This window comes from Pseudophryne corroboree, chromosome 5, assembly GCF_028390025.1.
Source record: "Pseudophryne corroboree isolate aPseCor3 chromosome 5, aPseCor3.hap2, whole genome shotgun sequence".
Taxonomy (NCBI): domain Eukaryota; kingdom Metazoa; phylum Chordata; class Amphibia; order Anura; family Myobatrachidae; genus Pseudophryne; species Pseudophryne corroboree.
Genome location: NC_086448.1, coordinates 745,558,995 through 745,584,417, shown reverse-complemented (window position 1 = coordinate 745,584,417; position 25,423 = coordinate 745,558,995). Strand labels below are relative to the sequence as shown.

General features: G+C 45.2%; 1 protein-coding gene across 1 annotated transcript in view; it reads right to left on the bottom strand.

Moving 5' to 3' along the window:
- Window positions 1-625: 625 nt before the first annotated feature.
- The window catches only part of LOC134929667 (neural-cadherin-like), a 236,307-nt gene continuing 211,509 nt past the window's right edge, over window positions 626-25,423 (bottom strand). Inside the window, exons 28-34 of the mRNA XM_063925248.1 lie at window positions 20,683-20,849; window positions 8,374-8,638; window positions 6,936-7,116; window positions 4,792-5,045; window positions 4,147-4,289; window positions 3,786-3,845; window positions 626-1,106 (exon numbers count right to left, since the gene is read on the bottom strand). Coding sequence (XP_063781318.1) covers window positions 690-1,106; window positions 3,786-3,845; window positions 4,147-4,289; window positions 4,792-5,045; window positions 6,936-7,116; window positions 8,374-8,638; window positions 20,683-20,849 — 1,487 coding nt within the window. The 3' untranslated portion in view covers window positions 626-689. The remainder of the gene's footprint in view (window positions 1,107-3,785; window positions 3,846-4,146; window positions 4,290-4,791; window positions 5,046-6,935; window positions 7,117-8,373; window positions 8,639-20,682; window positions 20,850-25,423) is intronic.

Here is a 25,423-nt window from a genome sequence, read left to right as displayed (position 1 = left end):
AACCAATCAGCTCCTGTCATTTCTCAAACACAGCTTGTACAGTGACAGAAGCTGATTGGTTAGTACTTTATCTCCAATATTTGATAAATTTCCCACAAAGTCCTTACTGCATATGGTTAAGACATTCCATGATTTATTATATATTAAATTAGTGAAAACATAACATATTTAGAGGCAGATGTCTCGGAGAGTGATAAAGTGGAGAGATAAAGTACCAGTCAATCAGCTCCTAACTGTCATTATTCAAACACAGGGGTCTATTCATGAAGCAGCGAAAAGAGTGAAGTGAGCAAGTGGAAAAGTTGTCCATGGCAACCAATCAGCTGCTACGTATAATTTTCTAGAATGCACTTTATAAATGTTACCTCAACACTGATTGGTTGCCATGGGCAACTTCTCCACTAGCTCACTTCACTCTTTACACTGCTTCATGAATAGACCCCAAAACAGTCTGTAAAATGTCAGTTAAGAGCTGATTGGTTGGTATTTTATCTCTCTTCACGGCTTAGTATATCACCCCCTTATTATGAACATGTAAAATATGAGGTTTCGTAGCTAATACTGAGCACACATGAAATGAAGAACGACACATCTGAATCACTATCATGGAAACATACTTTCTCCTAATACGTTTATTGTACATTCCATATAAAAATGTTCTAAGGTATAAATTAATGCTGAGCTGGGCCTTATGTTTGTGGATCTGATGTCTGGTACAGATCTCTGAGTCTGTCAAACTTTGATCCCCATTCACAAAGGTATTCGTAACTGAAGTCTTCATCAGCACAGGAAGAGTACAGAGAACTGAGACTGCCGGCTACCGAGCCATTGCCCTCTGTAGAGTAAATGTGAAGGGCATCCGGTGGGTGACTTTTCTTATCATTATCCATGGCCGAAACAATCTGGGACATGTACGCCTGAAAGTAGGGGATGCTGGTCTTTGTGCCAGCTTCTTCAGGGTGCACTGGTCCTCTGGATCTATCTACACTGAGTAAATGGTCAGGGCTGTGACACAACTTTGAAATTCTGGGATCATTTGAGGCAGAACATAGTTGATGGGTATTTGCTCTTATTGGTTTTTTGAGTTTCTGAGGGTCATAACCATTCTGAAAAGAGAAAGACATCAGGTCAGTTATAGAAAGTCACCAGTGAATAGTTACGATTACATAAAGGGGTCTATTCATGAAGCAGTGAAAAGAGTGGAGAAGTGAGCCTGTGAAGAAGTTGCTCCGTACAATTGTATAATATGCAAATTATAAATGTTACTTCAATGCTGATTGGTTGCCATGGCCACCTTCTCCACTGGCTCACTTCTCCACACTTTTCACTGCTTCATGAATAGACCCCTTAGTGTTTCACTGCGATGTTCCTTCCTTTTGGTTGGCGAGTTCGCTTATATGTTTAAGCAACATTTTACAATGGTACAAAGCAGCCAAAATCGGAAAATGTTCTGGTCAGATAGTCATCACAACACATGTTTGTGCTTGACATATCTGCCTGTTTGTCACTGGTGGGGCTGTTGGTAGTTGCGCACAAATGACAATGAAAAAAATAATTTGAGAAAATAAATAATACTGAGCCGTTCTCATGATTAATCCTATTCATTCTAAATTTGCAATGTTTAGTGTAGGAATACTTTTGTTAGCAAGTAACTGATGCAGAGGGCCCACTATTACCACTAAACCTAAAATACATGTTGCTTACTAGTGAACAACACGTATATCCATACTTGTCTACCCCATTCCCCCCCCCTCCCCCCCCCCCCGGATCGGCTGGGAGAATCCTTAAAATCGGGTGGCGCTCCAGTCCCCCCTAGAAAGGTGGGCAAGTCACCCACATCCCCCGCCAGCCGCTCACCCCCCCCTTGTCTGCCCACAACAGAGCACAAGTGTGCGGTCCGAGAGGACCCGATGATGAGGTGCAGGTTTAAAACATTAAAATGTATCCCTAAATGGAACTCATGTCAATCAATTCAAATGATTCGCTCTGCCTGATGTCTGTGGTTCGCATAACTACTGCGGTTACAGTCATACACAACAGGAACAGATGTAGGGGGTCTATTTACTAAGCCTCGGAGAGAGAGAGAGAGAGAGAGAGAGAGAGAGAGAGAGAGAGAGAGAGAGAGATAAAGTACCACCCAACCAGTTCCTGACATTTTTTAAACAAAGCCTGTAACATGGCAGGAGCTGATTGGCCAGTACTTTATCTCTCTCCAAGGCTAAGTAAATAGATCCCATAGAAACATAAGAACCACTTGGACCAACTAGTCTACCCTAATCACATGTGCACGCACACATTCACGCTAGGGTTAATTTTTTATTGGGAGCCACTTAACCTACCAGTATATTTTTGGAGTGTGGGAGGAAACCTCAGTACCCCGAGGAAACCCACCCGAGCATGAGGAGACTATACAAACTCCACACAGTTAGGGCAATGGTGAGAATGGAACCCATGACATCAGTGCTGTGAGCCAGTAACGCTAACCATTACACCATTCGTGCTGCCCTATACTTTAAACTTATATATTTTCAGATCTCAGCAATAAATGTACATGTTGGAGGGACTGTGATACCATATCTCCTCATCTTGAGGTATGTTTGTGTCTGACTAACCATATTATTAACTCTTTTAATATTTGTTTTCCGCCTCTTGTTACCACAACGTAGAGACAGACACTCATAGTAAATAACCTCTGCTTTCTTATCGTGCAGACTCCCTTAGGTGTTTCTGTAGGTATCCGGTCTTTAGGTCGACCACACTTAGGTCGACGGTCAATAGGTCGACATGCATTATGTCGATGTGGTCTTTAGGTTGACATGATCAGTAGGTCGACATGGCAAAGGTCGACACAAGTTTTCTAAAAAAAATAATTTACTTTTTTTTCAACTTTTTCTTACTTTACGATCCATGTGTACTACGATTGGGAATAGTAACCTGTGCTGAGCGCAGCGGTAGCGGAGCGAGACACCTTGCCTGAAGCATGGTGCGCAAAGTGAGCCATGCGAGGGGATACGGTGCACTAATTGGGGTTCCCGGTCACTTTTTACGAAGAAAACGACACCAATTTTTTTTTTTTAAAGTCATGTCAATATTTTCTGTCCCGACCTCACGACCATATCGACCTATTTCAGGTGTCGACCTACTCACTGTCGGCCAATAGTGGTCGAACTAATGACTGTTGACCTAGTTAGGGTTGACCCAATGAACCACACCCATTTCTGTACGTCTCTCCTCGGCTCCTTTCTTGGCAGGGGACTGGAGAAGAGATGGACACTCACAAAGAGATCACTTTCTTTCTCCCTCTGCAGTATTTTGCACCCTTTTGCAGCTAGTATATCCATGCTACTATTGTGCCGTTTGCAGCTACTATATTGTACACATTTGCAGGCTACTATTTTCAGTATGTAAATGATGGATCTGCCAGTCTCTGCCAGCTATCATTTATCATGTCCCCTGAGTTAGCTCCACCCACTCCTGCGCTCCCTATCATGTTCCTAGTTGGCCGTGTGCTCACCTGGTCACTCAGGTCATGCAACTCAGGGATGGCCGACTGTCAAGGGGCAGAGTCACAGCAAAGACATGAAAAATGGCTGCCTGCAGAGACGGGCAAGCTGGCACGTTCAGCAGGTATTTTGTGAAAACTGCTCCCCTGAAACATAAAATAAAGCCATGGCCTGGTGTTCTTGTGAGGTGTCATCAACAAACAGCTTTTTATGTTTAAAAATAAATAATTCAGAGCCGATAAATATGCATAAATACAGGCAGATAAGGCAGTTTCTACTTACTGTAACCTTTGTGTCATTGTTGATTACTGCTCCACTTAGTCTATCTGCTTTCTTCCAGCGCTGAAAATAACGGCAAAGTGACTATTACGTCTTTGTAACATTCCAGTTTAGAATTTATAACGCGCCTTTAAGCTATGCACAGTGTTGACAGCCATTTTGTGACATCTGCATTTGTTTACTTGTATCAGTAGCTCAAGAATCATGGTCTTGCTGACGCGAAAATTAGTTTAGTTAAAAAAAATAGCTGCTGTGACGGGTGATCTTTAATATCAATATACTGGCACTGCACAATATAAATATATATATATATTCTTTATGTCATAGGCGTTGTACAAAGGAGATTACTGTGTGATGGCCACACCTGCTCATGTTCTCCTCCACCTTCTTCATTATAATGTCTGATGTCCTCCCAGCTCTCATGTTCTGCGGGTATGTGGTAAACCCCTCCTTTACGAAACTTCGACCTTCCCCATTGACTCCACACTGTGTAGGAGACCAACAAGGCTGCAACAACAGGAACATACATTTTTCTTTGGCGAAGGAAGCTTCAGTGTTTCACTCATTTGGGCAAAATGAAGAGCAAAATGTATTAAACTTTCTGAAGAGGACAAGCGGCTGTGGTGCCCCATGCAAGTGAATGTTGCCTCACCTGGGGTCATATGTATGAAAGCGCGGAAAGAAATAAAGTACCAACCAGCTAGCTTCTATATGTCAGTTTATAGGCTGTGTTTGAAAAATGTCAGAAGCTCATTGGTTGGTAGTTTATCGCTTTCCACTATCCAAGCTTTGATACATCTCCCTTTGAACTGGAAATATATCATTTTTGGTCACATTTAGATAATTTTTGGGGGGCAACAAAAGTCCATCTTTATGTCTGACAAATTAAATATAGTTACATGCGGTCCATTCTATTTTTAACACGCTGTCAGCCACTGCGCTTTCATATTACAAAACAGGTGACATGTAAAAACCATCCCACAGAAGAGAAAAATGGCCGCCACCTCACCTATGAAGATCAGAAGACACATACTGATGGCTAGAATGGATCCTGAGCTCAGACCGATAGACTTCCCCATCTTGGTGTGCATGTTCTCGCAGACCCTCCCCTTGTATCCATTCTTGCACTGACAGATGTATTTATTCTGGGAATGCACCACACAAGTGCCCCCGTTCCTACAGCTCCATTTTGTGCAGGGTGACGGGTGGCACTGCTTCTGCCCTGTTACATTATTCATCACTTCCACTTTGTCTGCTGGGCATCTGAACAAGAAGAATTCAATTTACATTACAAACACAATGTTGGATAAAGTGGCTGTATCACCAACATGAGATGATGAGTGCCAACCTCAACATTTCACTTTAGGTATTCCTGTCAGCCCCACACATTAAAGGCAGCCATGTTGTTGGCTGAACCAGCATTCACTGTAAACTAGTGTCCTAGTGAGCTTGCTGTGGTATGAGGTAAAGAGTGGAGCTGGTGGAGGGTTGCATGCAAGGCTGTTTTGTATGCTCCGTACCTGAGCGTCCGCAATTATTTGCGGTTACGGCCGATTGAGAGTCTTATGCAAAACAGGTGCATCTCCACTTCTGGCTCCAGGGGCTTAATTGGGTGGCAAAGGGGCGTTTGCATGAACAGATGTGTCCTTTTACATCCTTGCTCGTGTTGCAACACGCTGCCGCATGTATTCTGTGCAAAGGGGGCCCGCCGGTGGGTGCGTGTGCAGCATTCACACCCACAATCCCATAGGACTGCAAGGTGTGAACGCTAACACAGTGTGGCATTTTGTGTCAGGTACATGCACGGAAAGTGGACACATCTGTAAGTGAAGTTGAGTGAGGGCATGTCACAGGCTGGTAGGTGGAGCTGCGGGCTAGGCAGAGTTGTGCACATGCAAAAAGCCATCTGATTTCAGATTGACGTCTTGTACTAGGTATAAGGCTGTAGCAGGTGCACGTGGATTACGATGACAGGTATTACACAAGCATAAGGAACAGTACGGCGCGGTCGCATAGCTGCATGCGACTCGGCATAGGGCAAATATCTGCATTTAGGGGGTCATTCCGAACCCGATCGCTCGCTGCAGTTTCTCGCAGCGCAGCGATCGGGTCGGAACTGCGCATCCGCCGGTGCCGCAGTGCGCCGGTGCATGGCAGCCATTGTTGTCTAGCGATTGACTCTGAGGCAGAGGCGGTCGCTGGGCGGGAGGGGGCTGGACGGCGGCGTTAAGCTGCCGTTTAGGGGGCGCGGTCCGGCCAATGCAGGTGTGGCCGGACCTTCTGTGGGGGCGGGCTGCGGCGGCTGCGTGATGTCACACACAGCCGCTGCGGGCCGGGGAGCGACGAGTAGCTCCCAGCTAGCACGCTGAAGCTGCGCTGGTCGGGAGCTACTCTTGAAGTGCAAAGGCATCACCGCTGTGCAATGCCTTTGCACTTCTGCGGGGGGGGGGGGGGGGGGGGGGACTGACATGCGGGGCGGACTAATCCTCTGCTGGGCGTCCCCCCGCATGTCAGTGTGAATGATCGTAGCTGTGCTAAATTCAACTCGGAATGACCCCCTTAGTTCCGTCGAACATTCGTGCAAACAAAGGGGCTTTGCTTGTGTGCACCAAATAACAAACAGTAATTACAGTACATACATACATCCGCAGCCTTAGATTAGGGCACATATAAGGTGTTCATTATATTTCCCCAATCAGTTCCCTATATAATACAACCTCACAATGTAACACGGAGAGACACAGCTATAGCTTTATAAGCCAAGCAGTCACATTCTATGAGCAAGGAAGCACTGGGGCCTTTTAAACCTAACATTCATCTGCGTGGAGTGCTATTTCCTCCATGTGATGTTCTGGTTCTCTCCCATTGGGCAATACTGTACATACTGCTAGGTTCATTTTCCATGGTGTGTACATGACAGGGAAAATAGACTGTAAGCTCCAGTGGGAAATGCCTCAATAAAACTGCCCGATTAGACAGTACCCCCTGGAACACTTTGGTTCCCTGAAATTGAAGGATAACAGCAAAATACTTTGGTTACATTCCATCGTCATTGAAATGATGCAGATGCCTGTGGATTGTGTAACTACTGTTGTCACAGTCATACACAGTAGGAATAGACTGGGGACATCTCCTACATTACTATGAGCGTACCTGCAATCATGCTTTCTCCATAAATCGATGCAGAGAAGATGGGACGGACAAGGCAGGCTCCTGCACACGTCCGTGTGACAGCCATTACTGATCCCCTGCAAGCTGACCACTGAGCTGTGCTCGTTCCCTTCCTCACCCAATGGCAGCCAGTGTCCATTGATGCGTAGGTCGCGCAGACATCCTGTGCACACAAGCCACAGTCTCAGAATACAAACACTCATCAACAGAATAGACAACACACAAGAGAACATTGCTGATGTTATACCATCCTGCAGCCAAGGAACATTATATTCCCAGCCTGTTCCAATTCTGATAAAATGTAAACAAACACCTCTGAGCATGGCGTCATTTGCAGACACCTAAAGGCAAAGTTCAGCAAGTACCTCTGAAAGGTAAATTAATAGCACACTTTATATTAACTAACAGTCAACTGAAATGGGTTTTCCAGTAAGCCATATATAACCAGACACATTAAACAAGAGTATTCAGCACTGCACAGTTGGGCAGGCTGTGTGCTTCATCTGGGGCAGGCTGACCTAGCAATCCAATGCTTATGACACGTCATTCCATTGTGTCCAGGAGTAGATTTAGCAGAGCTGCTAAAACAAGGACAACTGGAGGTGTTTCCTGAAGCAACCATTCATAATCTAGCTATCATTTTTTGGAGTGTACTAGATAAATTATAGAATCAGATTGGTTGCAATCAGCAACACTCCATTTTTCCTTTCTATAGGCTTTAGTGAATCTTAAACTCCTTGGTAAGTGGGTGGTGTACCATTGTAATAATAATAGGGGTTATTCAGGTTTGTTAGCAAACCAAAAAAGCAAGCAACTGGCCAAAACCATGTTGCACTGCAGGGGAAGCAGATGTAATATGTGCAGAGAGAGTTAGATTTCATTTGGGTGGGTTATATTATTTCTGTGCTTGGTAAATACTGACTGCTTTATCTATATGCTGCAATTCAGATTTCAGTTTGAACACACCCCACCCAAATCTAACTCTCTGTGCACATGTTACGTCTGCCCCACCTGCAGTGCACATGGTTTTGCCCAGTTGCTTACTTTTTGGGTCTGCTAACAAACCTGAATAAGGACTAATATGTGTTTTTTATTTATAGGGGAAAACACAAAACAGTTGCAAAATTTCTATCCATTATTCTGGCAATCTATATTTATATAGAAAAATATCTTTCTTAAAGGTCGTTTCCACCATAAGAGGAAAACTGAAGGAAATTTACTGTACATGACTGACTGAAGCAAACGTCCAATCAGGAGCCAGCTGTCATTTGAGTCACTGGATGTGTATTAAGCCTCCTACAGTGGACAAGTGGAGAAGTTGCCCATAGCAACCAAGGAGTATTTTGCTCCTTAAAAGTTGATACATCTCTTTCATATTTGTGCTGGATCTGTATTAAAATGACCAGGCCGCGTCACTTACCCTGGAAACCATTCTCTGCTTGTTGCGGTAAGCTGTTTCCTAGCAAAACACTGGATGTATCAGCATCAAACAGCCCGTTCTTCCCAACCTCAGACGTTACTTCTCGGACACCACCCCCTCTGTCAATACGTAATGTGAATACATTCTCATAACGCTCCAGGTTCAGAAGCGTCCATTGGCCGTGATCTATTCGCAGATCTGGCAGTCTGATCACATAGTTCCGCTCTCCAAAGTTGAAGTAAACAGCAAAATGTCCTCCAGCAACCTGCAGGGGGTAAGACGACACAGAACATATAATGCTATGTGCAAACACAGCGGGTGTCAACAGATGCATTATTTTCAGTGTCAAATATACTTATGTCATATGAACAATATAATGCACATTATAAGGCCTCTAAGTGGTTACATGTAGTATAAAATATATATAGCGTTTTGGTAGACTTACGGGAATATTATTTATCAATCTTAATTTTACTAAAATAATATGAAAAAGGGTGTTTCCTTGCCTTTTTCACATTATTGTAGTATCACCAGAATGTACTAAAGGGCAATTGAAGGAGAGTTAGCAGAATTCTCCTCCAAGCCTTTAAATTCACATTCAAGATCGCAATGATTCTTCTATAAACAGCTGGTAAAGATGTATTTATCTTTAAAAACCTCTGACATCATTATGTATCAAAGATAATACAGGAGATGTATCAGACATTATAAGAGGACAGGTTGAGAAGTAGCAACCAATCACCTCCTACCTATCATTTAATAGACTGTACTTGATAAATGCTACATTAAAGCTGATAGGTTGCTATGGACAGCTGCTCCCCTGGTCCACTTCTCCACTCTTTACACGGTTGTGTCTATGTTCCCCTCGTGGAAAGGACTGGGAAGTGACTGCACGAGAAACCAGATGAGAACTTTTGCCCTTACAGCAAGTGAATTATTTCTCTATTCTCATTTTGTTTTAGGTTATTTTGTTTAATCTATGCACCATTGGGGGTAATTCCAAGTTGATCGCAGCAGGAATTTTGTTAGCAGTTGGGCAAAACCATGGGGGTAATTCTGAGTTGATCGCAGCAGCAAGTTTGTTAGCAATTGGGCAAAACCATGTGCACTGCAGGGGAGGCAGATATAACATGTGCAGAGATAGATAGATTTGGGTGTGGTGTGTTCAATCTGCAATCTAATTTGCAGTGTAAAAATAAAGCAGCCAATATTTACCCTGCACAGACATAAAATAACCCACCCAAATCTAACTCTTTCTGCACATGTTATATCTGCCTCCCCTGCAGTGCACATGGTTTTGCCCAACTGCTAACAAAATTCCTGCTGCGATCAACTTGGAATTACCCCCCACTGTACCCTCGCGGGCTCGCTTCAAGCTCGGTGTCTTGCTCCGCTCTGCTTAGCTCGCCATAGGTTACTGTTCCAAATAGTTGGTGACATGGACCCAGAGGATTATGGGAAAGGTCCTCTCCAAGAAGGGTAACTAGACGCTACCCTATTTACACTATTTGAAACATCTCCCCCACATGTTAGGACACTTCTTATCAATGTCAGGCAGTAACAGAGACATTATACTTCACATGTGTTTATGCATTGTCTTTGAACAATGCAGCTTGTATATTTCATCCATGTTTCCTCTTCCTGTACATATCACACAAAGACAGCCAGCATCAGCCTGCACCTGGCCCTATCCTGGCCCGTCACCAGCCTTGTATATGTATGATGCCAAAATAATCTGTGAAATTACATCCTATGCATATTATGTCTCCACTGTACTCTACCTGGCTTCACTACATCAACGCAGCAAGGCTCTGCATACTGAGCAAGAATGGAGGAAAATCTATATATAACACAGTAAAATGGATTTTAGGCTACCTATACACCTGAAAGACAAATGACCCTAATGATTAGACAATTTTCTCAGCAAAGAATCGATCTCAAGAACATCCTATTACAGACGTACACACTAGTGATGTATCACTCTATCCTGACCGATTATCTGTCCAAAGGTCATGTTTTTTAAATAAACTATCGGCAGTAATGAGAGACAGATATCCGGTTGATGGATCTATAGTAAAAAGATAGACACTTTAGACAGTCAATTAGTCAACCCCAAATGGTCGTCAGAGTCAAACGGTCGACAGGTTCAAAGGTCGACTTGACAATGGTCAACATACATATGGTAGACACAAGGTTTTTTAGTTTTTTACTATTTCATTATTTGCCATACACGTGGACTACGATTGGGAATAGTACCCTGTGCCAGCAGCGGTAGTGGAGCGAAGCACCGTGCTCAAAGCATGGCGAGTGAAGCGACCCCACAAGGGTACACTTTTCCACTGATTTGGCTGAGATATGGTGAAACGTACAAAATGGAACGAAAAAAAATTGTGTTGACCATTTTTGTGTCAACCATTTTTGTGCCGACCTTTTGACCCTGTTGACCTTTTGACCCTGTCAACCATTTGGGATGGACCTATTGACTGTCTATCTTTTTACTGTAGATCTACTAAACCACACCCTGTGATACAGATAATGGGAAGTCATACAGACATATTGCTCATTGTTTCCAGGTCAGATGAACAGTTCCATCTGATTTTGCAATAATAGATGTCAATGAGATTATGGGACCCGATGGTCGGAAATCGTCTGTTGGGCCTGATTATTGCATTGTGTACCTAGCTTAATTCATTTAAAAAAGGGGTCTCTGCTAGGCTTAAGGTGTGTACACCAGGGACGTGCAATCAGGGGAGGCCCTGTCATTAATGATTAAAATAATACAAAGAAGATACTTATAAAGTATATTCTGTGTCATAAGTATCTCCTTTATATTAATCTAATCATTATTACCATGTTAATGTGTTTGGGAGGCACCGATCGTGGTGCCTCCCGTTGTGAATGGGAAAGGTGTGGGAGCGAGGGGCGGACACGGGCGGGGCCAAGCCATGGGCATTAAAAGCCCATTGAAAATACATGGGAAAGTGGCACCATTAGAAGTGCCGCTTTCATACAGGGACGTGCTTTCAACCCATGAAAGCACACCCCTGTCAGTGAGGCCACAGTGATTGGCCAGCGGATCCGTCACTGGATCCGCTGTTATCACTGTGTGGGTGCAGTGGAGGTGCAGGCGGCGGGATGCGGCGGATCTATGGGCGGCGGGACACGGCGGAGGTGCAGGCGGCGGCGGAGGTGAGAGTATTAGTGGCAGGCAGGCCATTCTGCAGCGTTTGGCAGCAGAGCCGTACCAATTTAAGAAATGGTGCCTCAGTGTCATTTTTAAAATTCAAGATGGCCGCCGCCAGCCAATTACGGTATGCTGCCTTATCGCCCCGCCCCCTCCGGCTGACTTATATAAGTCAGTGCGAGGCAGCGACGTCAGTCCGACGGCGGAGGAGGAGGAGCAGTGAAGAGCTCCTGAAGAAAGACGCCGTGGAGGTCCTGGATGGGCGGCGGCTATGCAAAAGAGCTTAACAGCCGCCACCCACCAGGCGAAGACACCAGAATCCCTGGGGAGGCACCATGCAAAAGAGCTTAAAGGCCGTTGCCTCCCAAGTGAAGACGCCAGAAGCCCTGGGGAGGCGGCGGCCCCCCAGGTGAAGACGCCGGAAACCCTGGGAAGGCGGCGGCCATGCAAAAGAGCTTAAAGGCCGCCGCCTCTCAGGTGAAGACGCCGAAGGAAGACGCCACCGGAAGCCCTGGGATGGCGGCGGCCTCCCAAGTGAAGACACCAGAAGCCCTGGGAAGGCGGCAGCCATGCAAAAGAGCTTAAAGGCCGCCGCCCCCAGGTGAAGACCCTAATAAAACTTTTTTCTTTAAGATGGTGTGGTGTTTTATTTTAATATTTTCTTTACAGGTGGACTACAGGTGCCAGTGGGCCCTTTATGTCCGGGCATGCTGGCACTTGTGGTTCTCCAAGTGCCAGCATGCTGGGGCAGGCTTGCTGGGACCTGTAGGCCACCTGTAAAGAACAATATTAACATACAATGAACCCCGCACCCACCACAACCAGGGGGGCGGGGCATAGCATTTTTATTTTTGGGGGTCCCCACTTTCCGAGGAATTCCGTCCCTAGGCTAACTAGCTTGGGGGGCAGATTAATGTTATGGCAGGGGGACCCCACATTGAGTGTCTCCCCTGCTATGGCATTATCCCCCCTGGCTGGTTCTGCCTGGTGCTGGTTTTAGTGATGTGTGGGGGACTACACTTTCCCCCCCCCCACTCTATGGGGGGTGGGGTGGTGGTTAGCTGCCAGTGCCTCCCCAGCCACTAACCTCACCGCACGTCACTGGTGTACACATGGGGAGATTCAGGGTAAACCCCGATTCTCACTATGCTATAGGGCAGGGCTGGCCAAACCGGTCCTCGAGATCTACCAACAGTTCATGTTTTCCAGGCCTCCTGGAGATCTGTAGAATTGTCGGTTAGGAATGAATGCAGCTCATCTTAATTAGTAATGACTACACCTGTGCACCAGCTAGGAGGTCTGGAAAATGTGTACTGTTGGTAAATCTCGAGGACTGGTTTGGCCAGCCCTGCTATAGGGACTAGGTCGGTATCGCAAGCAAAGATAACTATGCTTGTGATACTGACCATGGGGGTAATTCAGAGTTTATCGCAGCAGGAACTTTGTTAGCAGTTGGGCAAAACCATGGGGGTCATTTCGAGTTGTTCGCTCGTTATTTTTTTCTCGCAACGGAGCGATTAGTCGCTAATGCGCATGCGCAATGTCCGCAGTGTGACTGCGCTAAGTAAATTTGCTATGCAGTTAGGTATTTTACTCACGGCATTACGAGGTTTTTTCTTCGTTCTGGTGATCGTAATGTGATTTACAGGAAGTGGGTGTTTCTGGGCGGATTGGGGGGAGAAGTAAGAGGAAACTGTATAGTTGACGCACTAGAAAGAATTAATCAATCATAAAATGTAACCTTTATTAAATTAATGTTAAAAATATATATGAGATTTCATTGACCCAAATTGCAGTGAAACATAAGAGTTAAAATCAAAACAAACTGACATATATGTGAAACCTACAAGATAGGAGCTGGTGAATAAAGAAGTTTAAAAAGCGTGTCCTGCGTGTATTTTATATATATCCCCTATAGGATTCTTGTATTCATTCAGAGAATCACCAATATTTAGTCCATTATAAGTGTGATTCTGTTTAATGTGATGGCTGTTACAACAAATAATAGTAGTAGGCACTCTCCCGGTGAGTGGTTCCAGAGAGTCAATACTATCTTGTGTGTATCGTCATTCACTCCACAAGAATGATCCCTGAAGGTTTCTCCCAAATATAGGGACTGTGAGTATCAAAGGATATATATAATAGAGAGTTAATTGGATAGAGTATGAGCCTCAGTTGTGGCCAAAAAGCATTTGTATATGATATACTATTAGATCAAGGTCAGCTAAGAGAATGGGTATCGAGATCTATGGTATAATCTCAGCACAAGGATATATGTACTATCCCACATTAATTATAACACACATGATTATCTGGGCATATATAAGGGGAAAATATTCTTCGTCCGGGGGATATGGCAGTCCCCACTTCGTGTGGATTACTTTAAGGGATGTAGCAGTCCCAATTTTTAATTTCCAGTAATCCACATATAAGGGATATAGCAATCCTCACATCTATGTGGGTCTTTTAAGGGAGTATAGCAATCCCAGATTATAATCTCTCATAACCCACATATGACCTAAATAGGTTCTATGAACTGTAATATAGTGCAATAATTCGAGTTTATTCTCTGTTTATTTTATTCAGAGATGCGAAATTATTATTCATGGAGACAGCACTCCTATTCATAATGTACATCAACCCCATATATTGTGTCCCTTTAAATTATATGAATTTCACTGTGTGATTAAACATGCGGTGTGGGATAGTGCCTGATGCATTAAATACCCCTTGGGGACTGATATATAGGCCCCACAATCTATGTATATCAGGGAGTTTAATACTCCATTAGTTAATATAGCTGCCGGTAAGTATTGCTTTATAGTGGCTGTAGTATGGTAATTTTATGCTACACTATTCTAGTATTCAGTCATACAACTATCATCTGTTTCCAAATGTTACCATATTGCCTGTTACAATATGGTGTGTTAAATGTTAATACTAGCACTGTCTCATCATTTACTCAAGATGTCTCTTTGTAACAACTTTATCCAACTGACATCTAAAGATTTTTAATCCTTCAAAAATGATCTGATTAGGAGCACCAACACATATTAATACTGATAATCTGTTGACATAGATTGAAATTCACTTAATTGCTTTAAGTGAATTTTGCTTAAGCAGCTGATGTCTCCATATTATGTGCGGATGGTAGCTGACACATACTTATATTGAACAGCAATTAAGTGAATTTCAATCTATGTCAACAGATTATCAGTATTAATATGTGTTGGTGCTCCTAATCAGATCATTTTTGAAGGATTAAAAATCTTTAGATGTCAGTTGGATAAAGTTGTTACAAAGAGACATCTTGAGTAAATGATGAGACAGTGCTAGTATTAACATTTAACACACCATATTGTAACAGGCAATATGGTAACATTTGGAAACAGATGATAGTTGTATGACTGAATACTAGAATAGTGTAGCATAAAATTACCATACTACAGCCACTATAAAGCAATACTTACTGGCAGCTATATTAACTAATGTAGTGTTAAACTCCCTGATATACATAGATTGTGGGGCCTATATATCAGTCCCCAAGGGGTATTTAATGCATCAGGCACTATCCCACACCGCATGTTTAATCACACAGTTAAATTCATATAATTTAAAGGGACACAATATATGGGGTTGATGTACATTATGAATAGGAGTGCTGTCTCCATGAATAATAACTTCGCATCTCTGAATAAAATAAACAGAGAATAAACTCGAATTATTGCACTATATTACAGTTCATAGAACCTATTTAGGTCATATGTGGGTTATGAGAGATTATAATCTGGGATTGCTATACTCCCTTAAAAGACCCACATAGATGTGAGGATTGCTATATCCCTTATATGTGGATTACTGGAAATTAAAAATTGGGACTGCTATATCCCTTAAAGTAATCCACACGAAGTGGGGACTGCCATATCCCCCGGACGAAGAATATTTTCCCCATATATATGCCCAGATAATCATGTGTGTTATAATTAATGTGGGATAGTACATATATCCTTGTGCTGAGATTATACCATAGATCTCGATACCCATTCTCTTAGCTGACCTTGATCTAATAGTATATCATATACAAATGCTTTTTGGCCACAACTGAGGCTCATACTCTATCCAATTAACTCTCTATTATATATATCCTCTGATACTCACAGTCCCTATATTTGGGAGAAACCTTCAGGGATCATTCTTGTGGAGTGAATGACGATACACACAAGATAGTATTGACTCTCTGGAACCACTCACCAGAAGAGTGCCTACTACTATTATTTGTTGTAACAGCCATCACATTAAACAGAATCACACTTATAATGGACTAAATATTGGTGATTCTCTGAATGAATACAAGAATCCTATAGGGGATATATATAAAATACACGCAGGACACGCTTTTTAAACTTCTTTATTCACCAGCTCCTATCTTGTAGGTTTCACATATATGTCAGTTTGTTTTGATTTTAACTCTTATGTTTCACTGCAATTTGGGTCAATGAAATCTCATATATATTTTTAACATTAATTTAATAAAGGTTACATTTTATGATTGATTAATTCTTTCTAGTGCGTCAACTATACAGTTTCCTCTTACTTCTCCCCCCAATCCTAATACATATACACTGTAATTGACAGCACCCCCTCACGTTACTAAATATTATTCAAGATAAATTTAAAAGGGGTTCTACATAGTGATTGTATGGTGATGACTCACATACACTCACACTATTGAAAACATACAGTGAGTGTGCAGATACCCAACCCTTGTGCGTGTTTCTGGGCGGAAACTGGCCGTTTTATGGGAGTGTGTGAAAAAACGCTACCGTTTCTGGGAAAAACGCGGGAGTGGCTGGAGAAACGGAGGAGTGTCTGGGCGAACGCTGGGTGTGTTTGTGACCTCAAACCAGGAACGACAAGCACTGAACTGATCGCAGTGGCAGAGTAAGTCTCGAGCTACTCAGAAACTGCACAGAGATGTCTTTTCGCAATATTGCGAATCTTTCGTTCGCAATTTTGATAAGCTAAGATTCACTCCCAGTAGGCGGCGGCTTAGCGTGTGCAAAGCTGCTAAAAGCAGCTTGCGAGCGAACAACTCGGAATGACCCCCCATGTGCACTGCAGGGGGGGCAGAAATAACATGTGCAGAGAGAGTTAGATTTGGGTGGGTTATTTTGTTTCTGTGCAGGGGAAATACTGGCTGCTTTATTTTTACACTGCAATTTAGATTGCAGATTGAACACACCCCACCCAAATCTATCTCTCTCTGCACATGTTATATCTGCCTCCCCTGCAGTGCACATGGTTTTGCCCAACTGCTAACAAAGTTCCTGCTGCGATCAACTCAGAATTACCCCCTATGTACGATTTTGACTATCTTTTCTACGAGATAGTCAAAATTGTGCAGGCAAGTCAATCTATCTAGGCTTGCGATACCAACCTCGCGGGACTGCGCATCGGTATCACATCGGGATCGCAAGGTGACTTTCACCTTGCGATCTGCACTAACTTTCCTTACGATATTGACTATATAGTCAAAATCGCAAGAAAATAGGAATAATAATTTTATGGGCTGAATTCTTTTCAGCAGGTCTCAGCCTCTTTTTTCCCTTATATGGATATACAAAGAGGCCAAATCATAGATCACATCGTTCCGGTATGCGATCACATAATGACTGGTTGCGCACACGCACTACAGTCGCTGCGTGTGCGCAGGCGGCTGGTAAGCGGCTATTTGTGCGATTTCAGTAATGATTGCCATTGCAGTGTGGTTTGCGAGGCCAAGGAAGCTGCGTACGCGATGCAGTCCTTGAACTTGCCACTCCCGGAAAATGGGGACGACATGCCCCTGTTTTCCCCAACACCTAACCTCCCTCCGAACGCTTCTGCTGTCAATCAGTCAGAGGCATTTTCATCCCTGCAATGCGATCGCAGGAGCCTTCTGCATATGCACAGAACGGATCCTGCGCATGCGCAATTTACTGACCATTGGGAAACTGTAGTAAGGATCGCATAAGCGATCTGGGTTTGGCATTGTCTGGCTCAACACAAATGAGCATGTTCTGTTGGTAGGTCTGGAAAGGCCCTATGGAAACAATTCAATGTCACTGACATAGACCTACTTTTTAAGGGCCACATTTAGTTTAAATATGACCTTAAGATCATGGACAATTGATTATGTGGGAGCCAAAAAAAGTAGACTTCCATGTTTATTCTAAAATATCCTATAAATGGTCTGATGAGAATAAATGTATCAACATAAAAGGCCACTTAGATCTAGTTACAGTGATGCTAGATCTTCTCCTGTGGCTAATGACTAATGACTCTGGATTGGTGCTCAGGCATCCTAGAACCTAACTGAAGGTAAATGGGCTCCACCTGAAGATGAGGTTGGAACTTGGAAGCCATATTAGCCACAGGATTTCAGACTGGTCAGATGTTTGTGGAGCTTATGTGAAGTGTTCTCTCTAGAGCCTGTTTCATGGGTGCTCCAGTCAGCACTAGGGGGAGATGTACTAAGCCTTGAAAAGTGATACATTTCACGGGGATAAAGTACCAGCCAACCAGCTCCTAACTGACATTTTTCAAACACATCCTGTAACATGGCAGCTAGGAGCTGATTGGCTGGTACTTTATTACTGTGAAAATGATCACTTTTCAAGGCTTAGAGCAGTGGTTCCCAAACTGTGTGCCGTGTCTACCTGGGGTGCCTCAGGACACTTGCAGGGGTGCCCTGGGTTGGTGGTCCAGGACCAATTTAAATTATTTATGGTCAATGTAATAGGCAAAACCAGTGCTGGTGGCTGCCAATCATAAACTATGTGGACAAACAGAAGCAATTCCTGTCCCAAACCACACAATTGAACCTAAGGATGACATATAGACACAATTTACTTCATTTAATATTTATTCTACATCTCTCAATAAAAAACTTTTGGCCTAGGGGTGCTGTGAAAAAAATTCTGATACTCTAGGGCGTCGTGATTCAAAAAAGTTTGGCAACCACTGGCTTAGGGGGTAATTCAGACCTGATTGTCGCAGCAAATTTGTTAGCAGTTGGGCAAAACCATGGTGGTCATTCCGAGTTGTTCGATCGCAAGCTGCTTTTAGCAGCTTTGCACACGCTAAGCCGCCGCCTACTGGGAGTGAATCTTAGCTTATCAAAATTGCGAACGAAAGATTCGCAATATTGCGAAAAGACTTCTCTGTGCAGTTTCTGAGTAGCTCGAGACTTACTCTTCCAGTGCGATCAGTTCAGTGCTTGTCGTTCCTGGTTTGACGTCACAAACACACCCAGCGTTCGCCCAGACACTCCTCCGTTTCTCCAGCCACTCCCGCGTTTTTCCCAGAAATGGTAGCGTTTTTTCACACACTCCCATAAAACGGCCAGTTTCCGCCCAGAAACACCCACTTCCTGTCAATCACATTACGATCACCAGAACGAAGAAAAAACCTCGTAAAGCCGTGAGTAAAATACCAATCTTCATAGCAAATTTACTTGGTGCAGTCGCAGTGCGAACATTGCGCATGCGCAATTAGCGGAAAATCGCTGCGATGCGAAGAAAATTACCGAGCGAACAACTCGGAATGACCACCCATGTGCACTGCAGGGGGGGCAGATATAACATGTGCAGAGAGAGTTAGATTTGGGTGGGGTGTGTTCAAGCTGAAATCTAAATTGCAGTGTAAGGGGCCCTACACATTTGACGATGCGCCGCCGAGGTGCCCGACGGCCGAAACGGCCGACGAGCGACCCGGCGGCGGGGGGGCAGTGACGGGGGGAGTGAAGTTTCTACACTCCCCCCGTCACGCGGCTGCATTGAAGTGCAGGCAAATATGGACGAGATCGTCCATATTGGCCTGCATGCACAGCCGACGGGAGACCAGCGATGAACGAGCGCGGGGCCGCGCATCGTTCATCGCTGGAGTCTCCACACTGAAAGATATGAACGAGTTCTCGTTCATATCTTTCAGAAAATCGGCCAGTGTGTAGGGCCTATAAGAATAAAGCAGCCAGTATTTACTCTGCACAGAAACAATATAACCCACCCAAATCTAACTCTCTCTGCAAGTGCAGATGGTTTTGCCCAACTACAAACAAATTTGCTGCTACGACCAGGTCTGAATTACCCCTTTAGTGCATATCCCCCTTATTCTTAAACCCCCAAGCTGACAGTTGGGGAGTTGCTGGCCTAATACAGAAGGGTACGCTGGTACTAGCGAGCAGAAGGCAGTGTTTTCACGCAGCAGAGCGAACGGGTCCCTGCTGCGCATGCACCGGCGCCTTTGTGCGCCTGCATATGCGGGACGGCCGTGGGAGGACAGCGATCGCCTCTGCCTGATCGATGGGTGGGAGGGGGCGAAACGGTGGCGTTTAGCCGCCGTATCGTAGGCGCGGTCCAGCCAACGCAGGCGTGGCCGGACCGAATGGGGGGCGGGCCGCAGCAGCTGCGTGACGTCATACGCAGCCGCTGCGGGCCAGGGAGTGAGGAGTAGTTCCCGGCCAGCTCGCTAAAGCTGCACTGGCCGGGAGTTACTCCTGAAGTGCAAAGGCATTGCCGCTGTGCTATGCCTATGCACTTCTGCGGGGGGGCCGGCACTGGCATGCGGGGCGGACAAGCCCCGTGCTGGGCGTCCCCCTGCAGATCAGGAAAGTTGATCGTAGCTGTGCAAAATTTTGCACAGCTACGATCAACTCAGAATGACCCCCTGTGAACAGCCAGGAGTACTCACTGCACTGCAAATACTCACTGCACAGAGCCACCCTGCTGGCAGAAGGATCCCGGTCTGGGGGGGCCCTCAACGAGTGCACTCTGCCTGAACCCGGCCCACCCTCCGCTGGTGACAAGCACTGCAGATGTGCAGCATCCCTTTCTCCTGCCCGGAGCACAACAAAAAGTAAGTGAGATGGCGGGTGGCAGGGTGCCCGGCTACCTCATAATAACGCCCGGCTTTTAAAACATATCTGGATTTGTGTTTCATGCTGGATACTCTTCACTCATTTTCCAGTCAAACATCAATGTTAGATATTATCTATCCTCAATCACATGCTCGTTGCAGCTGTCATTTATTCAGACAATCCATGTACTGTAACTGGGGACCAGACTGGCAGTTGCCACGTGCCTCACCTCCAGCCGCAGGAAAGAAGTTCTGTCTTTTGAAGCCAAGTGGAGGATAGTAGAGGAAGACAGTCGTGTGCGCACCATAAGTTGTACGTACGTACTGTGCGGGCTGAGAGAGCGATGGATTACAAGATGGACCCAACTTCCTCTTTCAAAGGTCCATTCCTGTAGAGCTGACAAAAACGCAGCACAATTATAATCTAATAGTATTAACGTAGGCAACCTATTTTACATTGTATGCTATGGGACAAGCTAGTATTTTCTATGCTATGGGGCAAGTTAGAATATATATATATATATATATATATATATATGTGTGTGTGTTCTCGCATCCGACACCGGGTCGCTAAAGCCTCCATTAGGAAATGGCCTACAAAGTATACGCCTGTTGGTACTTAACGTCCGATAAACTTCATCGTATATACCCACACTCCTCAGCCCGGTGCTAGCGAAGCTGTGGCATGGTAGGCACGTTTTTTCACATTTGGTGGGAATGCCCAGTGATCCAACAGTTCTGGAGCGTGGCGGTAACCCTTTTGGCAAATGTTACCTCCTGTTCTGTGCCTATGGATCCATCAATATTCCTTTTCCACATACCCCTTCGTTCAGCGTCAAAGGCAGAGAGCAAACTGATCTCTCATGTGTCCAACGCTTCTAAACTTCTGATTGCCAAATAGTGGAAATCCCCCATACCTCCAACTCAGAGTGCTCTAATTAATAGACTGAGGTACGTTTCCTCCATGGAATATATCACCTCCCTCCTCAACAACACTGTATCCACGTGCCATCAGGTATGGGACTCATGGTACACTTTTCATCCCTCTCCTGTGCCTGTCGCCCCCTCTTCACCCCTTTCCTCCTCCTAGCACCCCCCCCCCCCCTTCACTCCTTTCCCCTCTCTTACTGGTTTCCTTCTCCTTAATCCTACTTTGTCTTTCTCCCTTTTCCTCTCGACTCTATTTTTCCTTTTCCTTTCTATTACATTTGTTCTAAGAAAATTTTTGTGGGAGATGTTTATTTTTGTTACACTCTACTATCAGTGTGACAGAACTTACTACATCCTCCTGCATCGTTTTATTGCCAAATTGTTCAATTATTTCAATTGCTGTTCTTTGCAACTGGACACACTCTGTACAATGTGAACCAATAGTATTGTGGACTCTCTATTCCAGTCATATATTTCTCTTTATGCTAACATAAAATAAAATAAATTGTTTAAAAATAATAATAATAGGAATTTAATACCTACCGGTAATTCCTTTTCTCCTAGTCCGTGGTGGATACTGTGGTCTTGTACTTTAGTACCATGGGGTATAGATCGGGTCCACTAGAGCCTGGCACTTTAAAACTTTTAGTGTCTGCATGTGTGTGCTGGCTCCTCCCCTCTATGTCCTACCAGACTCAGTCTAGGAAAACTGTGCCCGAGAAGACGGACATAATATGAGAGAAGAAACAATGCAACAGCGGTGAGGCATCAAGCCAACACACAACCAGAAACGAAAGGAGGGTGCTAACCAGAACAGAGGATAGCAACACCAACCTAACCAGGATAGCACAGCTATCCCAACAACATAATGGGACCGTAACACGGTCCAACCAAATACTTACACAGGTAAGCAGGAACGAAGCACTGAGGCAGGGACCCAGTATCCACTACAGACTAGGAGAAAAGGAATTACCGGTAGGTATTCAATTCCTATTTTCTCTTACGTCAAAGTGGGTCTTGTACTTTAGTACCATGGGGAAGTCCCAAAGCTCCCAAATGGGTGGGAGAGTGCTCAGACCCCTGTAAAACAGTGTGACCAAACTGAAGGTCATCCTTGGCCAAGGTATCGAACCTATAGAATTTGACAAATGTGTCCGAACCAGACTAAGTTGCAACTCGGCACAACTGTAGGGCCGATACACCTCGGGCAGCCGCCAGGAAGAGCCCACCGACCTCGTCAAGTGGGTCTGAATAGACGTCAGCAGAGGTTAAAGTGAGCCGGAACGGGGCGGAACTGCGTTCCGCCAGATCCATTTGGAAACGGAACACAGTTCCGCCTCCTCCAGCTCACCTAACCTAGGGAAATACTGGGCGCCCACTGAGACTGTGTTAGCAGCAGGCGCCGGCTCTTTCCCCCTAAGCGCAGCAGTGTGTGACGTCTCTCCCATAGCTGCAAGTAGAGGGCGCCAGACAGAGGCTGCGGTCCGGAAGCAGGAGCGAGGCAGGTGAGTATTGTTTTTTTTTAATCTTTTGTGTGTGTAAGCAGCGCTACTAGAGGGGGTAAACTGGGGGCATAACTACTAGGGGCATAACTTACTGGGGGCATATCTACAGCGGGAATAACTACAGGGGGCACATCTACTGGGGACATAACTACGGGGGCATTACTACTGGGGGCATAACTACTGGGGCACATCAACTGGGGGCATAACTGCTGGGGGCAAACCTACTGGGGGCATATCTACAGCGGGAATAACTACATGGGGCACATCTACTGGGGACATAACTACGTGGGCACACCAACTGGGGTCATAACTACTGGGTGGAAACCTACTGGGGGCATATCTACAGCGAGCATAACTACGGGAGGCATTACTACTGGGGGCACACCAACTGGGGGCATAACTACTGGGGGGAAAACCTACTGGGGCATATCTACAGCAGGCATAACTACAGGGGGCACATCTACTGGGGACATAACTACGGGGGCACACCAACTGGGGGCATAACTACTGGGGGCATAACTACTGGGTGCAAACTGTATCTACAGCAGGCATAACTACAGGGGGCAAATCTACTGGTAACATAACTACAGGGGCATTACTACTGGGGGCACACCAACTGGGGGCATAACTACAGGGGGCATATCTACTGGGGACGTAACTATAGGGAGCATAACTACTGGGGGCAATACTAATGAGAACATTGCATACGGGGCACTTAAGGGGCATCACTCCTGGAGACATAAGGGGCACTACTACTGGGGGCACTGAATAAGGGGCATCAATACTATGGGCTCTACATAAGGGGCACTACTACTGTGGGCACTATGTGTATTAGGGATGCTACTACTGTGGGCTTTGTGTATAAGGGGCACTAATGTGTGTCATAACATGAATAAGGGACACTACTATGTGGTGTAATGTGAATAAGATTGTGCTACTGTCCGGTGTAATTTGAATTGGGGATGCTATTGGGTGACCATGCCCCTTTTTTGAGGCCATGCCCCCTTTTTGCGGCACGCGCAATCCCTTTATTTCACAAGCATGGGTGGTGGAGGGTGAGTTCCACCACCTCTCTAGGACCACTTTAAGCACTGGACGTCAGCAAAGGCAGAGCCGCCGAAGTATAGGCCTGTTGAATGGTCAACCTGAGCCAACGAGCAATAGATTGCTTAGAAGCTGGCCGACCAATTTTGGAGGCATCATAAAGGACAAATAGTGAGTCAAATTTCCGATGACGGGCCGTCATTTTGACATAAATCTTCAGAGCCCTGACCACATCCAAGGACTCAGGACCAATGGAAGCGTCAGATAACACTGGAACCACAATAGACTGATTCACATGAAAAGAAGACACCACTTTAGGCAAAAACTGAGGACAGGTCCTAAGTTCCTCCCTGTCCTCATGAAAAATCAAATAAGGGCTCTTACAGGCTAAGGCCCCTAATTCAGAGACACGCCTGGTAGACGCCAATGCCAATAACATCACCGTCTCCCAGGTGAGAAATTTCAACTCCACCCTATCTAAGGATTCAAACCAGTTCGATTGGAGAAAAGACAAAACCACGTTGAGATCCCATGGAGCCGTGGGAGGAACAAATATGAAGAACTCCCTTCAGAAAGGTCTGTACTTCCGGCAACAAAGCAAGTTGGTGTCACGATCCGGGTATCTGGACGCCATTTCTTACCCATCAGATGCCTCCTAAGGCTGGCTCAGCGCTCCAGGACCGGATCCCATCTGTTATCCTGATGTGTACATTCCTGTATCCTCTCCTGTCACTCTGGGACGCTGTCACAGTAAACGCCATATTACACCTGGCATGGCGTCTCCCGCGGCCTCCGCCGCCGTCCCTGAACTTCTGCATGCAGAGTGTCTGAGTGGCGATTACGTCAGCCGCGGCCTCCGCTGTGTCCGCGTGGTTGGATGTGCATCTGTCAGCCTGGCGCCTCCTGTCTCCGGTGGCCGGCGCCGCCATTACTGTTTTCATTACCACATGGATTACAAACCAAACTTCCCTCCAAGTGTCTGCATGGGCGCAGCCATCTTGGATTCTGTCAGCTGATCATTTCCACCAATCTGTTCTCAGTATTGATAATCTGCATAATTGCCTAGCCAATCCCTTCCTTGCTGCAGGTATAAATACACTGTGCCTGAGCAAGGAAGGCGTCAGTGCTTTGGTTGTCAAACCTAGTTCCTGTTTGTCTCTCTCCTGTGATTGTCTTCCAGGTTCCAGCTCCTGTCTCAAGACTTCCACCATAGAGACCCGCACCAGCATTCCACCTGCGGTGTAGCCTGACTCTCCAATCCATTGTGGATTCATCTGTTTCCAGCTACAACATTACCTGCTTCCAGCTCAGCTTCCAGCAGAGTACAGCTTCCCTTAAAGGGCCGGTGTCCTTTCTACACTTTACCACTCTCCACCGGTATTATTATTTCTCCGCTCTCAAGTTCTACATTTCAGTTCATATTTCATCGCTCCCAAGTTCATTTATTATTTAACTGGTTCCAGCCAGTATCCACTCCGTGCTAACAACAGTC